This window comes from Embiotoca jacksoni, unplaced genomic scaffold (assembly GCF_022577435.1).
Source record: "Embiotoca jacksoni isolate LCO1_2020_lvr unplaced genomic scaffold, fEmbJac1.0.p SCAF_25, whole genome shotgun sequence".
In the NCBI taxonomy this organism is placed as follows: Eukaryota; Metazoa; Chordata; class Actinopteri; family Embiotocidae; genus Embiotoca; species Embiotoca jacksoni.
Window position 1 is genome coordinate 547,389 of NW_027185376.1, and position 17,355 is coordinate 564,743.

General features: G+C 39.1%; 1 protein-coding gene across 1 annotated transcript; it reads right to left on the reverse strand.

Moving 5' to 3' along the window:
* Positions 1–1,651: 1,651 nt before the first annotated feature.
* LOC138204301 (xin actin-binding repeat-containing protein 1) lies at positions 1,652–10,995 on the reverse strand. The gene is made up of 4 exons (XM_069159443.1): positions 10,801–10,995; positions 9,964–10,109; positions 9,139–9,186; positions 1,652–8,728 (listed from the first exon to the last, which is right to left on the reverse strand). The coding sequence occupies exons 2-4, from the start codon at positions 10,024–10,026 to the stop codon at positions 3,923–3,925; spliced, it is 4,917 nt and encodes a 1,638-aa protein (XP_069015544.1). The 5' UTR covers positions 10,027–10,109; positions 10,801–10,995; the 3' UTR covers positions 1,652–3,922.
* Between the last annotated feature and the right edge of the window lie 6,360 nt (positions 10,996–17,355).

Consider the following 17,355-nt stretch of genomic DNA (forward strand, 5'->3'; position numbering starts at 1 on the left):
ATTCGTGATCAGGTTTGAAAGTTGAAAACAAAATTTGTTGTTGTTGTGAAACTGTATTATATATTAAATCATGGATCAGTAATAATACACAGTAATATACAGAAAAACATTGACAAATTTTATTTTATTTCATGGATACTTATAAATTTAGTATAGGTTTTTAGTGCAACTAATAACATTTAATAGGCCTTGATCAAAAGGTAAAAAAGGCATGTCTGACTTCATGTTTATCTCATCTGCTTGTCTCAGTTGTCTAAATTGATTTGTACAATCTGTTGAACATGTGAGTTTTATTTGTTTTTATATGCTTTCTTTCTGCTCTATGATGAAGCCCTTTGTACCTTGTGTTCATGTGTTATATATATAGGTCTTTCAGAGTCACTCAAACATCAAACGTTTTACAACTGTGGAGCTTAGACTTACTGTTATTGTCCCCCATCAGAAGATAAGGTGCAAAGGAAGTGTGAATTGGATTTCCCACGCATCAAAAGATTAATTAGCAAGAATAGATATATTCATAGACTGTGTATTCGAGCTTGGCACACAATACTTTGATGAGGAGCCTCTGAAAGTTGTGGCAACTATCAATGAGCAACTCTAATGGACAAATCCTGACTCAGAAGGAGACCACAGATTTTTTTTGTTTTCTTTGGCTTCTTTCTGCTCTTTGTTCACTGGTGATAATAATTTTCTTGATAAAAAAGTCATTCAAATGTGCAAAGTTTACCCTTATTTGTGAGCTCCTCGGACATTTACCAAACAGTTATGTCAGGTGCACAGTATTGATCAGAAACGCTACAAACAGGATCATTATGGCATGTCGAAATGTAATGCACTGTAAGTTTATGAGAATTCAGGCAGGAGACACAATATTAAAGGTGTTGAGTTGCAACGATTTTAACAGTCAGTACTACACCACAGTAGCAAAGGGAATGATTCTTTTTATTATGATATATACAGACATAGCAATCCTAATTATTAATGCTTTGCCATTTACACAATATTTTACTACTCTACGAATAGTGAAGTGGGATTTTGTTTACACTATTACAACAAAATCAAGTTGATCGCTGATTCTTCTCTGTTCAGATAACTTTACTTTTTTCAATTGCACCATGTATGAACAATAAAGTTTTATGCAAAAATGTTTACAGTAATTTATAGCAATTGGAAACTGAAAAAAAAGCCAAAAGCAATTTCATACAACTGACTGAACAACAAGGTGATTGTCATGTTTCATCTACTGTATACTGTATGCAATATACTGCCCAGTTTTTAAAATTATTAAGCCATTGTTGCAATTAAATTTGAATTCATCTGTTAACACTCATCATTCATGACCAATCAGTACATGCACACACTGTAGAGGTTGGACAGTGTTGACCAATGCATGGTGCCTCAAAGACAGCTTCAGGAGGATTTCCTGGGTTGTCACAGTTACTATGTCATCAGCTGAGGAGAGAAACAGAAAAGAAAAGAGGGCCAATGATTAGTCATGGATATGACCATAAATATACATTAAAAAAAAAATATTTTTTTTTCTTGCCTGCTGGTACTCACATTTTCACTGTATATTTATGCCTCAGATTCATCACGCACTACATCGGCTGTATTCCTCAAGATCCATCGGTTCTTGTGTTGAGTGTGTCCAAAGCCCTCATCATAATTCCCCTTTCGTCTGAACAGTTGTTGGTAGTGAAATATGCAGTAGAACTCACCATTTAAAGGTGCGTAACTGTACATGCTAAAAATTAAGCACAAGTTTGTCAGTTACAGTTCAAATCAGTGAACAACGTATTTTTTTTAAATGTATTTTTATCGTTGGAGTATTTCACGACTCATTTAGAGCTTACTAGGATTTTACAATGTTGTAAATGAATAAAAATACATTTAATTTTGCCTTTTGTAACTGGTTCAGTTCTTCGGAAGTTCTCTTAAATCTTACTCACTGGTTCTGAAACATTTTCTGACAAGCATGTCCCCTCTTATTATTTGTCACCCACAGGTAAAACTAATAGCATTAATGTTTTAACATTTTATATTTCACATGACATAGCCTATAATCTGTAGAAATTGCTTCTGTTACTTGTAATCAATTAAGCAATCAATAAATCAACCAATGAAGTGAATTCAGTGCATTCAAGAAAGTTAAGTCTGCACCATAGGCTGGACATAAAGGTATACAACATGACAGCTGCCAAAAAGTGAAGCCAAAACACCTCGATCAGCCAAAGGTTTGCAGTGCTAGTGATACGCTCCGCCCCCTCCATGTTAGCAGATGGGCCAAACTAAAAGAATGTGTCCATTGAAATATATATATATATATATATATATATATATATATATATATATATATATTTTTTTTTTTTTTTTTTTTTTTTTTTTTTCCAAAATGGTTCCTGTCGTTTTAGGTAACTCTAATCACATTTACGTTTGTCTGAGTGTTAATTATTTGTAAAAAAAATTTTTTTTATAAATTTGGTTTTAATTAGTTATTTTGCGGTCACTACTGCGCAGACTCCGATCTCAAATGACGTCACCAGCGCGAACGGCAACGCCATGAGGGAAATCCAATTACACGTGTTGTCCACACTGGTGACTGGCGGAGAATACCAGATGACGTTTTTTGCGGCTACTTTTGAAAAGTTGAAATTCCGTGTATTTTCTTTAACTGGCTCAGCTGAGCTCATCAATTGAGAGCGAGTTTTTAGCTTTAATATTGCTGGGCTTGCAAATCGCTCTTACCCATTTACAATGCACTGGTGAAAGTTAACCATCTGTCAAAGTTCACGTGTTTATTAATGTGTTGTTTGCAAAATGGACTGAACAGCTGATAAAGCACCAAAGAGGAAATGTCATGGTGGAAGATGGCAAAGAGGAAGAAGGTAAGAGGGAATATTTCTGTATTTAAAAATGACAGTTTCCAAAAGCTTTCACTACAAAGTGTAGTGAAAGTGTGTGGATATGCAACTGTAAAACAGGGCTGCCTATTAAAGCATTTTACCTTCATATAACTACTGTGAAATAGTAATATTATCTTTCTGATGAGAAAAGAGCAGAATTAATAGATTTAAGCATGGCACCAGTGACATAATTTAACGGTACCAGAGCAATCATTCTGCTGAAGTCTTTGCGAATCACAAAATAGCTGAATTCATAAGATTGTCTTTGAACTGGAGGTAAAAGAAAAAAATGTTAAATGTTTGTTTTGTTGGTTCTTTAGCTTTTGATTATGGTATCCTGTTATTAAATTTAGTAATGCATTTCAAATATGTCACATGTTTGGCTCCCATCTTATTGCCTGCTCACTTCTTCAGAAAGACATTTACTTACTACAACAATTTTAATCCGGACCATCACATATTCGGGCCAGTACAAATTAAACAACACTCATTTTGATGATCAAAAAACAGTAATTAATTCATTTTGACAAAGATTAAAATTCCTCAAACAATAAGAATCAGCATCAACATATTGCAGGTGATTTTTCTGTAAAATATTCGAATATCCCACCTCAATTTTTTCTTGCAGAGTTTACAGCAGAAGCAAGTTTTGTGAAAAATGTATTTGTCTGCAGTTATTTTTTCCATCTGATAAACTGGCTTCAGACAGGCTGAGCACATCTCTTGACCAGCTGGTTGAAACTGATGAGAAAAGAATGATCTTGGATGAAACACATTTTTTCACAAACACATTTGGATATTTTTAAACCAGACGTGTATTTACGTTCAAATGCAAATCAAACAGTTTTAAAGACCTCAAGCTAAAAATAAACATCCAAACATAAATAAGAAAACCTAACATCAATGATAACCTTATAAATAAATGAATAAGCAACAATAACCAACCTAATTCATTTTCTGGCAAATAAAATTATGACAACTTCCACTCAAAGAATATCAGAAACACTGCCAATGTTTGACTATTCAGGCATTAAGGTGTTCATCTGATTGATTGGCAGCTTAACTTCCGGAAACGTGACCTGATATGTAACTGGACTGGTCACCGTCTGACACGTAGATGTCGTCATGGTTTCTGGCTGAGCAGTGATGACAGTGGAGGTTTTGGAGGAGTAAAACCGATTGCCAAAGTTGTCTGTCTTCTCATAGTTTTCTGTGACGGCTTTTGTTCCTATGATACTGTTTCCTTCACGGTCAGTTTGCACCTCGAGTACACTGAGCTCTTGATTGGGGTTAAGTTGGCTGTGAGTAGATTTGTTTTGGCCTCCTTTTCTGGGGTCTCTTCTTCTGTTTTGAGCAGGGCTGTTGCATGTCAGCGTCTTCGTTGTCCGAAATTTCTCCCCCACCTTTGGGCTCTGCTGGCATGTTGGGCAGTTTGAGGTTTCTGGTGGCGCGGCGTCGCTTTTATCCGTCTTTCTAGCTGTCGACTCGATGGAGATAAACGCAGGTGAAGATGGAGGACTTGCTCGTTGTTTTAGGGAAGCGACCTCAATGCTTGCACCTTGCCTCGCAGTGTTTTCCTGCATTGCGATGCTTTCCTGTATCTGATGTGATTTAGTTCTGCTTGACTCAATGCTAATTTTGCTGATATTGCCAGAGGATGGAGAGCCATGTGCAGCTCCTAAGGACTCTTTGAACAGACATGATAGACCAACAATATCCGACTCCGATTTCAGTGTGGAGACAGAGTAAAGCGCCTTCTTTATGGCTTCCTCTATGTCCACAAGTCTGGCTAAAGTCTGCTCTTTAAGATTCATGATTTCTTCACTAGCTCGCTCAAGGTCTCCAAAGACATGAGCCATTGAGGACTTGCTTTCACTGTTTCCTCTCACGATTGGCAACCTTCTGTCTTGGTTTTCCTCTCTAACCTCTTTTTGTTTCTTTTTGTCAGAGCTGACAACCCAGTCAGGGACGTTCTCAAATACTCTCCTCAGAGACCTTGCATCAACCTCACTCGTGTCCTGTTCACTATCTTCAACTCGACTGAGAATGCTCTGCAGTTCCTCCTGCTTTCGCAAGTTGTCAAAAATACCCATGGCTGCCGTTATGTTCCCTCTCATGATCTCATCCATGTGAACCGACAGCCGCTGCCAGCGTTCATCCTCTGTCTCGGCTCGTCCTCTTCTTTCTCTCATCTCAACTTCGCTCTGTTGCTTTGTTTCTTTCTCGTGCTTGTCTTTACTGTCAGCAGTTTGTCCACATGTGGTACATGATGGATCCGTTGTAATTTGTTCAGGTTTCGGACCCACATGGGCAAGAACAGACACATCATTATCTCCAGATGTGTGTTTTGGGTTTTTGTTATCAGGCTGGGCGATTTTCACTCTTTTTGGCTTTACGGGGGCTGTCTTCACTGAAAATGCCTTTTTACCACCAAATTTCTGACGTGCTTCTTGGAAGTCTACATGGCTTTCATCTGGTTCATTCATATCGTCTTCGACTGGTAAAACCTGGGGGCTTTTCTCCTCTGCTGTGGCATTCATTTCCTGTTTTCCATTAGTAATGTTCATATCTACACTATCACTTTTTAAGCTGGCAGCTGAACCTTGGACTTCATGCCTCACCTCTGTTTCCTGAGTGATCTGCACAGCTTCACCTAAAAGCTCATTTCTTTGATGTTCCACTGAATAACTATTAGATTTAAGTTGGTCTTGCTTGTTTTCATCCCTATATGAAATTGATGTCTTCTGCAATGGTTGAGGAACTGGAGGAACCGTTTCTTTCGGTCCCACAGTGTTAGTTTGGGTTGCCTCAGGGTTCTTTGTATTGGTTGCCTGATTATCTCTTTGTTTCACCTTCAAATGTTCTGGTTTCGGTGCAATGAGTGGTTTTTGGCCAATGGGTCTTTTGCTTTTCTCTGAAACAGCACATGTCCCCGGTTCAATAAGGATTTCAGATTGTTGTGGAGGCTCTGCCTTTGCTGCAGTCACCTCTTGCTTCAATGGTTCTAGAGTTGATTCAGGTTTAGTCTTCTCCTCAATAATAGGTTTTTGACCAGACGCCGCATCCACATTTTGCGACCTTTCTTGGTGAGGTCTGGAACCGTTTCTGTAGATCATAGCTGCCCTATAATCTCCTCTTGTGACGTTAATGTTGGATCTCTCCAAGGAATCCAAAGCTGCTCGAATTTTACCCTCAAAAACAACTTCATTATCCTCTTGCTGAGCAGTTGTTGTTTCTGAACTGTGTGCAGAGGCCACAACAGTTTGAAAGAGTTGTTTCTGGACTACCTCTGTGCCTTTTTGACTCTTTTTGCTGCACATCTCAGGAGTTTGAACGTCAGAATTGGTGCCTTCATGGCATGTCTCTATATTTCTGTGTTGGCCTTCGGATTTATGTCCTGAGATGAAGTTGCAGGCTAATTTTTGGTCCTCATTTTCTTGAGGTAATTCTGCATCTGTTCTCAAGCGTTTTTCCTTATTTGCATTAAATGAAACACTGGGTTCCTCTGAAGATTCTTGAGTGAGGAATTTTTGCTTCTCTTGTGACGAGTAATACAAAGATTTAGCCTCGATTGTGGCCTGTTGGAGGCTGTGGATTGCAGTTTGGAGACTAGACATCTCGTCATTGTCATATACCGCCTCAACTAATTCAGCTTGGTGGACCCTATCATCATCATCCTGTGTCTCAAATTGTAGAGGAGATGCCTGCGATACAACTTTGGAGTCACATACTTCTTCCTGCGCTTGGTCACCACACTCCCTAAAGGTATTCTTTTCCTGCACAGGGGAGAATACCCCAATATTGCATTCTGGGGAGGACTGACTCTTTTCAAGAGAAACAGTTTGACCTCTGAATGTATCAGAAATGGTGGCAGTTTGAGTTTCATGGTTATTTTTCTTTGGTTGGGTTTGACTTTGGTTTCCAGAGAACATGCTTTTTAGTCTCTTCATATCCACTGGGACCCACTCTGACGTACTTTCCTCTGCCTGATCACCCCTCTGTTCAGAATGAAGCTCTGTGTCCCTTCTAGCCACAGTTTGGTTTTGAGGGAGTTCCTGTTCTTGAACTGTAGGCACAGCCTGAAGAGTTTTTAAATACTCCAAATCTCCCTTTTCAATACAACTCTTGAACAGTTTTACGTTCCCCTTCACTGTGACTTCAGGCCTGATTGATCCTGAGCAGGTTTGATCTTGAGAGGTTTCTAGAAGGCCCCTTGTGTTTGGTTTGGTATAGCCTTTTCTTATCTTTTTATCATCTGTTGGACTCATGTCACCTCTTTCCGGACACGTTTCATTATACTCTGCACCTTGTGGAGGGCTGTAACTCATCACATCTTCCTCATTGAAGTAATTGTAGAGGGAGTAAACAATGACTTCAGCGCAGTTGTTTGAATCCTCTTGAATGATCACTCCTTTCCTCAGAGAGTTATCTTGATTGAGAATATCCTCCAGGAGCTGAACCGCATGGGCGGTTTTAATCTCTGTGTCTTTGTTGGTATTGAACTGATTCTGGTGAACAGGTACATTCACCAGTGTGGCCTCCATACACCCTTTACTGTCCTCCTTTAGGTAAGTGATCTCAGGTTTTAGGTTTACTCGTGGTAGCAGCTGCAGTATGAAGTTTTGCGCACCACCTTCAGCCACCTCATCATATTTTATTTCAGGCCCACTGTCTGATAATGTAAATTTTGCCTTCTTAGCAATCATTGTCTCGTTCACTTCAATGATTGAACCAGCTGAATGTATGGCTTTTACACGATGGAGGAAAATCAATGTTTCTTTGATGTTCTCCACCATCGTCTCGATTTCATCTTTATTGTGATGCCTGATTTTGTTAAATGGCATTGATTCAAACAGATGGGCTCTGTTCTTTACATTGGCTGTCCGGTAGCCCTCACCTGGCTCACTGTCTCTTGCTGGGATTCGAGTTTTTGATGTATGCACGTAGGAATGCTCTGTTTCTATGTTTGTTGGGATAAATGGGTTGTTTTGGAAAAGAGATGCACTTGTTTTTATCGACTCTCTGAATCTTTCTGAATCAGGAAGGCTTGCAGCCTCCTCCTCCAAGAGTGTGTCATGAGAAGACACAACTTGAACAATGACATTAGCTTGTTCTTCCAAGTCGGTGTCTCTGGTTTTGTTTTTGTCATGTAGATTGTCTTTGCTACACAATTCAAACTGCTTTTTTTGTTTTCCGACAGCTTTTGTCTCAACCCCAGAAATGGAAAGTTTCCCCTGGAACTTATTATCTGGATTTGGCATCGATGTGTTCACAGACTGACTCTCAAATATCTTCCTGGTAGCCTGAACATCTATTCTTGTCATCTCCTCCTCACACTCTCTGTTAGGATCTGGACTAAAACCAACAGATTTGTCTTCCTCTATGATCCCTTTAACACATTCAGTATATGGCTCCTCTTTTGGGTTCTCAAAATCAGCTGGCGTTTTTCTGAAATCACATCGTCCCACAGTTCTCTCTGCCATGTGCATCTTGGGGGCGTAAGGAGATACCCTATTACTGCAGTTCTCAAATATCAAGCATCTTGAAAGCACCTCTCCCTCGTATCCAGTTTCACCAGCTGTCACCCCTTCTGAGCTCAAAACCTCAGCTAATTCCTCATCCACAGCATCGTCCAACATCAGCTCTGGGTGAGTGTGCTTCAGGAGCCTTCGCAGCTCACACTTCTGCCGCTGGTGGTATAACATTTCTTTGGAAAATTGGGACTGCGTGGGTTGTTGAGAATGTGCCCCAAAGTCGTCTTCTGGTCCTGGTTGATGTGTGGCTAAAGGAAGTGAAGGGGGCTCATCTTTCCTTTCTTCTGCCATCTTAGAAGAACAAAGTAACGTTCTTACCATTTTAACAGGAATTACCCATCCAGTGACACTCGTGCTCCAGAGTGAGTTAGCATGCTTACAGGAAGCCGTGTAGTACCATCCAAATCATGCCAGTTGTTTTTGCTTTCCACATTCCAGGTGTAAGTGGGTTAGTGGAACTCCAATGCAATTGCAGCCACGAATGCAGCCATAAAACTTAAAGATTCAATATCTGTTTTGTTATTTCAGGGGCAACTGTGCAGCTCTGAGGAGAAGCAATCCCGTCTTTAGTTTTTGAGCTACAGTATATATGGACACTGTGGAAGATGTTAATGTTATTGTGACAATGGAAATCCAACGTGCACCCAACAGTTGAACCAACCACACCATCATGCAAAATATCTGGTGATATTGTGCTTTACCTTGGTTAGATTTACTCTTCTCCCAGTGTTATGTGACTGATCAGGTTCCTGGATGGAAACAAAGGTTATCTCAGGTCGGTTTAGTATGACATACGCAATGTCGTCCGGCTGCCAGAATTATGTTTTATTAGTAATTATTGAATCATATACAGTACATTTAATCTTAAACTGTGTGACATGACAGCCCTAGAATAAACTGCTGCATGTTGCTATAAATTTCACTGTGGGAGATGTTTCTATAGTACATGTACAAGAGTAGACTTTTATATTTTAGTATTTATCTTTATTTTTTTTTTTAGATAATTTTGCAGCATTTAACATTGAATTCATTGTCTTAAGGTTTAATTTACAAGATGTATCTGTTATTAAGCCCCTTTTCCACTGCTGTTGCTGGCTCTGTTCTACTTGACTTTACTCACTTTTTGGTATCAGGTAGTTTTTTTACACAATGATTGTGAGGATTCTCTCTGACCAATGAGAGTTTTTATGTCACCTTTTAGTTTCTCTCAGCTCGCCTGGAACCTCGATGAAGGTGATAAAATCACGTCAGATACCGGGTATTATTCACAACTTTTGCCCGGTGGATGACAACGACAAAAAAAAAGCAAGTAGAGCTGAGATGCTACCGCCAGTGGAAAAGATGCTGTAGATGTAACGGCTCAAATACGGCTACACTTTCTCTTTCAGTGCTCTAAAACATTTAGCTTGTTTATCTTTTATAAAAGCATAACCCCTCTGAGATAATGCTTATGATATTGGAGTAAAGAAATATGAAGATTTTAGGGACAGTCTTTCATGTGTGAACTGTAGAGTAGAGATCTTTACCGGTTTTAAAAGCACGCGTGTTGATTCCTTAGGTGCCACTTTTGACAGATAGAGAGCAGACATCGCTTTGACAGAGAAAGACAGTGTCTCCCTGGTTTGGATTAAAGAGCTGTCTCTGAAGTCTGCGATTGACCTCCTCTTTTCATCTGGAGAGACATCACACACGGCAGATTTAATGTGTTTGGTTATGACACAAATTGAAGTGTATGGTACTTAAAAAAAGGGGCCTAATCAGAGCTGTCTGAGATCCATGCTGACATTTCTAAATAAAGACTGCAATAAACATCATGTAAACAGAGAGATCATTTAAAAATAATTCAAACAATGACTCATTTAATAACATGCAAGTAAACTTCTATGTTCATGTCCAAACTGTTTAGCACGTTCTAAGCTGATATTTACCAGCTGTCATGTGGTTGAGTTATAAATGTACCACTTGTGGTGGAGCAGCATGGATACCTGACTCCACTGACACACATACTGAGAGTTAAAAGACAGGCAAGTCACTGCAGCCATAGTTGACTAAGCATAGAAGTGCAAAAGTAAACAGACGTAACATTTCAGAATTGTTTATCGTACAGATTTAAATCCACTAGCAGCTGTCTGTCAGAGAAACAAAACAAAACAAGAACTTTGATTTTAATAATTAGTCTTCAGGTGATGAGTTCTTTCTGCAACATTTAGGTTAACCTGTAGTATTTCAAGAATCACACAGCTGTGAAAACTATCAACCATATGCATTATTAGTTTCCACAGAATATATGAAGCCTTATTGGTTTAAAGGAGGAGTTAAGTTTTCAAGAGCAAGCCCCATTCCCCTTTGGTCAAAATACTCACAGAAGATGAATAATTCTCTGTCCCCTCCTCCCTGTCATCTTAGTTTCTTCAAATCTGTGTTAAAATATTTTGGTCTGATTTCCTCTCGTTTTGTGTCCTGTATTGAAGCCTCTGCTACGCTCGGTCGCTCCTTCTTTCTGTCTCATTGCTGCTTCAGGGACAGCCGACCCTTTCACCCTCCTGCACTTATTCAGGACTCGTAGCGTGCCGGCTATTTCAGTCCTGCTCTGGAGTGACCTGCTCTGCGCACACCAGGTGGAGTCAATCACAGCTTTCTGCACAGTCACTGTGCTGATATGACACCTCTTCCCTTTCATTCACACTGTCCACCGCTAATACCTGAGTCACAGGATTCGAGGACGGCTTTCCAGGGACTGTTTACCGGGGAGGTGGCTTCTCGTTTGGGCTTTTGCAGTTGCAAGAAGATTCAGACGCTGAATGCGACTGACATGAAAAACTGAACATGTTTTCTTATTTGGTGTTGTGGTGGATGAAATGCAAAAGATTCATAAAGTTAAAAAAAAGAACTGAACATGGTTAAAAATTCCCAAAGATTTTAAAGAACTTTGTAGTTTGCACCCAATTACAAAGAAAAAAAACACATATTTTTTATTTTAAGAGCTGCTTCATTTATATCTAAGCAGATTTGTTTTTAAAACTACATTTTATCTTGAATTGTATTGAGTGTCTTTGTCATTTTGCTTTGCAATAGCCACAATACTTTACTTTACAGCCGCTGATGCCTGTGTTTTATCTTTTATATATTTATCATATTTATTTATATGTCTATTGTTGATTGCCATGGTGATGTCTTGTTTTATTTTTATATATTTTACCTTGTGGCTGAGCTGCTGAGTTGCCAACTTAATTTCGTCATATTTTTACAATGACAATAAACTGCCTTATATCCTTAATAGCCACTCACTATTTCCTCATTATCAGGTTCAAGGTCTACAATGTAGTATTTATTATCAAGTGGTCTCTGACCTAGCAGTGTCTTCGTTGAATTAATTTGTAGATGTTTTTTTGTCACAGGTAGTTTATGATTGGGCTTTGTATTATTAGCTTTTGATGCCAATCGAATTTCCTTCATCTTTGTTAGAACTTGTTTACACTCTTGTTTACACTAATACAAAAATATATTTTTAAAATATATGGCCCTCTCTGTTTTGAAAAATACAATTCTGTCCACACCAGCTTTGTTTTCCATAATATCTTTAACAGGAAAACGCACAAATGCTCAAAGAAGAATGACAGGCCAGTAGGTGGCAATAAAGTCTGCATCAACAAGATGTCAAATATTAAAGAACAATCGGAGCGGGCATAGTGAGTTAGTAGTAGGTAGGGAGTCAGGGCGTTCATGGCAGGGCACACTTTGATATATTTAGTTGATGTAGATTAAGATAATATTATCTGGTACTCACCAGCTTCAGAAGCTACAATCTTTTCAAAATCAATGCCCACCACTGTTTTTCTTCTCTCCAACCTCGTCTGATTTACCACCTGGAGAGAGAAATATTAAACATCACTGTTAGTAGTGCAATTATCATATGACTATTTACATGACAATGCAGTTCTCTGCAAAAGTTAAAGCACCCCTGAGCAATGGTGCATTTTAAAAAAAATTATGAAGTGACAAAGAAGTAAGTCGAGGCCCTGCAGCAAACCGACATTAAAAGGGAGGCTTCAAATGTTAACACATATACTAAGTCTGAAAAGTTACCTAACTCATTAGACTTTGTAAAACCGATCAAGAAACATCATCTATATGGTAGAGTCACAACAGGGAAAGCTTGCCAGCTTATCAAAAAAAGCAAAGCGTCACCTGGATAAGCCAGAGTCGTTTTGGAAACAAGTGCTTCAGCACTTAAATCGAGGAGTTTTGGTCACAGTCAGTCAAAATATGTTTGGAGAAAAACAGTTATAACATTTAATATAAAGAACACTTTGACGACTGTCAAGCATGGGGTGCAAGTATTTAGCTCTGACGTTGTGTGGCAGCCAGTGGCACAGGAAACATTGCACACTTAAAGGGAATGGATTTCACTAAATATCCCCCAAATCTTGGTGCAAATGTCCTGCAGTCAGTAAGGAAAGTGAAACTGAAAAGAAGCCGGCTTCTACAACTTTAACATAACTGGAAATCTGTGGGTGGAAGCTGTGCGTGCAAGACAGCCTAAAAATATCTCAGAACTCGAAGTCATCTGCAAGGAAGAGTGGGTGAAAATTCCTAAATCAAGAATAGAAAGACTCTCGGCTGGCTACAGAAAACCTTTGCAAGCTGTGATATCTACTGAACGCGTGGTTACTAAGTACAGACTTAGGAGTTAGACAAAACCTTCACCAACAAGTAACAGTGCGTTTGTTAACATTTGAAAAAAGGCCCATTTTTAATGTCTGCTGCAGAGGTTGATTTTACTTCTTTTCACCTAATTCAACAAAGTAATCTGCCAAAACCTTTGCATACAGGTAGTTTCTATTCTATTTCTGAAACTAAAATATTAGAATCCCCAAAAAACAGTAGATGACAACTAAACACAAGTTAAGTTTGGCTGTAACTAAACACAAGTTAAGTTTGTATGTTTGCTTCCATCTTTAAAATATGGTATTATTGTTTTTCTGCTCTTAAACTCGACCTAAAATTTGACCTTTAAGCAAATAACAGTGATTGCATTTACCTTTTGAGTCACATTATCCTCCTTTGCACCACTTTTAGCATCATTTTCAGCAGATATGTGAGTCGTCGGTTCCTCTGCAGCGTTCTTTCGCTGCTTCGCCTTTCTGTTCATCTCTGGGGTGTCTGCCATGTGAGGTGACATGAAGTTTGGGGCTCTCAAACCGCTCTTTATTTTGTTTTGTGTTGTAGCGTTTGACTCAAACACAGCTTTCAGGGCCTCTATGGACCTGCTGCTGCTTTGAAGGCTACCCATTGATTTACTGCGGGTCAGATTGCTTTTGGCTCGAGACTGTTCCGTCTCGTCATATCTCCTCATCAGAGACTCCACATGAGTCTTTTTGCTTTCTGGAGGAGGTGGTGTTATCTGAAAATTAGACAAACAGGGAAAAAGTGTTTGCATGCAGCTGCAACGATTGTTTTTCCCACTCTGAAGATGCTTTTATGAACTGTGCAACCAGCTCAAAAATGTCTGAATTACCTCTTTTACCACTTCCTTTGGCTTTTCTTCCCCTTCACCTACGGAAGTTGCTTGAATCACTGTGCTTACTTTTGCTGTAGTTTGATACCTGTGCATGCACAAACACCATACTAATGATTTCCTAACATAGAAACACTGCACATAGAAGGTTGGACTGTGTTTAATTGTGACAGAACGAGTGAGGAAGATGAGACTTGTTTTACCGGGCCACTAACTGGGACACTGATGTCGTCTTGTCGTACAGTCCTGCATTCGTCCGGGGTGGCTTGTCATATGACGAGGGGACGCTCCTCAATGATTGGGTCCGCCTCAGGTTGCTTTTCCACTCCATGATCACGTCGCGGCAGCACTCGGTTTGCAAATACCTCGAATAAATGATGGGTAATCGATGGTATTATCTCTGCTGTAGTGCATTTGATCTACAGTCTCTCACTATCATATTCTGTTTATGTTTTAAGCCCAGTAATGAATTTAATTTTTACAAGTATCTTAACACCTCTCGTGAGCATTACATCTTATCAACTTATAGAAATATCAGGTCATACCATCATAAAAGCATAGCTCTCAATGAACGAACAAATTTAGCAGCAATGATAAGAACTTAAGTTTAATGATGTTTTGGGAAATAAAGAAAATTTAGATTAGAATTGTTACCTTACAGATGTCAGCCAGCGTCTGCTCCCTGCGACGATCAGAAACACTTCCACAGCATCACAAGACTGGCACACGGTGTAAAGCGTCGGTGAGCAAAGTCCGTTTTCTTCCTCATTACCACTGACCGTGTAAAAATGGTCTATGACCAGCGAACATCAGGTTATACTGTGAATCCCCAAACACTGATCTGTAACATAAAGTTGCTCAGACTGCAATTGCAACTGCGTGTATCTAAGAACAGACACAAAATTTAGACAAATTTTCAACACTCAACAAACCTCATTTTGCTCTTTAATACAGTGTGAAACATCTGTTGTCGTCATTGTGTGTTTTAGCTGCAGAACTTTCAGGAGAATCGTTGATGTTTGATTTCAGGTGAAGCCTCAGATGTAATCACTTGATCTTTGAGCAGCAGCACAACCATCCATTCAGATAAAATCAGATTAAGGTTATTGATTTGAGGGCAGTTGGGTCATTACAGCAGCAAAGAACTGAATGTAGACAAAGAACAACAAGTTGAATATAATGAAAATGAAGGCGCTCACATGCAGCTTTGTTGTTTTGAAAGCATTTTTGTGTGTTGAGTTTTGACCTGTGCTGATTAACTGAGGTCCTTTGGTTACACATTTACACGTTTACAATGCCATATAGTTCACAAGAGTTAATTTAAAGTGCAGCTGTCTGAAGTTTCCAATATGGTATTTCCTGAAGTTATTTTAGGGAAAGGTGCCTTCCTAACTCAGAAACCTTTCTTAATAGCCATATGTAACTGGATTATTACTAAACAAACCAAAACAAAAATCAACCATGGTCCAAGGTTTCAACTTAAGAAATAAGATAAATCACAAAAGCATTTTAACGGTACAAACAAAGTTGATAGAAAAGATGCATCATGCATGAGGTCGTAATGCTTCTGCGTCTTCCAAAGTTCCCATATGACCCATTTACTTTAAATGTCAACCATCGTGCTTGTTGAAGACAGAACAGCGTGCATGTTTAGGTGCATTTTGAAAATAAAAAAGGAATTAATAGGAACCTGGAAAAGGTTTATATGATTAATGTCGCTTATCCTTGCAGCCCTACAGACCCTGTAGTTATTCAGCCTGTTTACAACAGCACCATCAATTTGACTTTTGTGCTGTTGATAGGTATTTGTTCATCACTTTACTGATAAATCATTGCTGCCAGAAACAAAAAGTAAATCTGGCACATTTTACTGGAAAAAACTGAAGTTGAAAATTGTCACTAATTTGGAAGTTCTATTCAAAATAACCTGGAAACACCAACAGAGTTATTTTTTTTTTTTTTAGTGATGCTTGAAGAGCTGTAAACTTTTCATTTAGATTTCAAATAACTTTACAGCTTTTTGTGGCCGTAGACGGCTGTAGGACGGAAAAAGTGTTGAGGAAGTTCGTCTCCACCCAGGAATTCCAAGCACTCCTGACCCCAAAAGGTCAAAAGAGAGCAGAAGGAAGATCTGGTTCCTCACAATCTCACACATGGTGCAGGAAAACGGCACCGCCTGAACGCAGCTTTCTCATTTATTATATTATGAAACACAGTTCATGTTAGGTGAAAAAAATGATATTACCAGTGGATGAAGCCTCCAGAGGCTCATACCAGCGCCATATTTTCTGCACCCAACCACAATGTAAAGCAGAGATTGCAGTTTATGTGAAATAATAGGCAATTTCAGTAAGTGTGCCATCTTGCAGTGAGATATCTTTACTGCATTAAATCCATATAGGTTAACTCCTCTGCTTAAAGCTGCATTTCAGTTATTGATTGTTTTGGGCCACACGGGGGCAGTGGAACAACCTGAAAATGTCCATTTATTACTAGTTTATTATTTGGTGGTACATTTCAAAGTAATTTCTTAATGGGAAACATCATATTTTCACTACACTAAATTTTAGATTGAACATGTTTTGTCCCCTTTAAATAATGGCAATAGTTACAAGTTACCAATAGCTAGTTGTGATTTTAAGATATTAAGATTTTACTTTCAAGCATATGATAAGATCATACAATATAAAAAAACATTCTAGAGCTAATGCTTCCACAACCAAATGAAGCGCTAACAGCACTAACATTTAAAGTAGCCTTTCTGCATAATGAGTCATTTTACTTGCTCATTTAACTGTAGACACATCCAAACTTTTGTTTAAGTGAAATCTCAAATGTTGGTCTTGTAAAAGAATATTTTTACATTGTGGTGTTTGGATTAAATCTGAACGCATCTGTGTATTGTTTGTTATTTTGGGTTTCCCTCCATTTCACAAATTGAAAAATGCAGTAGATGTTTGAAGCTTTTGTCGGTGCACACAATTCATATTCACTCTCTTTGGTCTGTGTTTCTGTTAATCAGTCTTCAGACAAAGAGAGCAACAGCAGCAGCACACACACACACCCCAGGGGCAAAAAAATGAGAGATTCAGCCTGGCTGTCTCCCCCTCCTCTGCCCCTCCTCTGACTACAACCCTCTTCCCTCCCTTCTAAACCCACTCCTGTCTCTGTCTCAGAGGCACTGGGGAGATGAAAGGGAATATGCAATGCGCCGCCTCTGACTGCGAACTGTGCAGTGTTATTAGGGGAAGTTTACTGGCCTTGTCTGCGTTTTTAACACTTGCTTACGCCAGCCAGCTGTTTATAAGGATCTGTGGTTGGTTAGAGGGAGACTGAAATCCCCGCAGATTACACTCCATGACTGATAAAAGGCTGCAAAGAGGAATACAGTAATGGACAC

Coding starts and splice junctions, on each gene's coding strand:
- LOC138204301 (XM_069159443.1), bottom strand. CDS start 10,026: ATGTCTGCTCTCTATCTGTCAAAAGTGGCACCTAAGGAATCAACACGC. Junction 9,187..9,963: donor CACGCGTGCTTTTAAAACCG/GTAAAGATCTCT, acceptor GTTTCCATCCAG/GAACCTGATCAGTCACATAA. Junction 8,729..9,138: donor GAAGAGTAAATCTAACCAAG/GTAAAGCACAAT, acceptor TGTTCTTCTAAG/ATGGCAGAAGAAAGGAAAGA.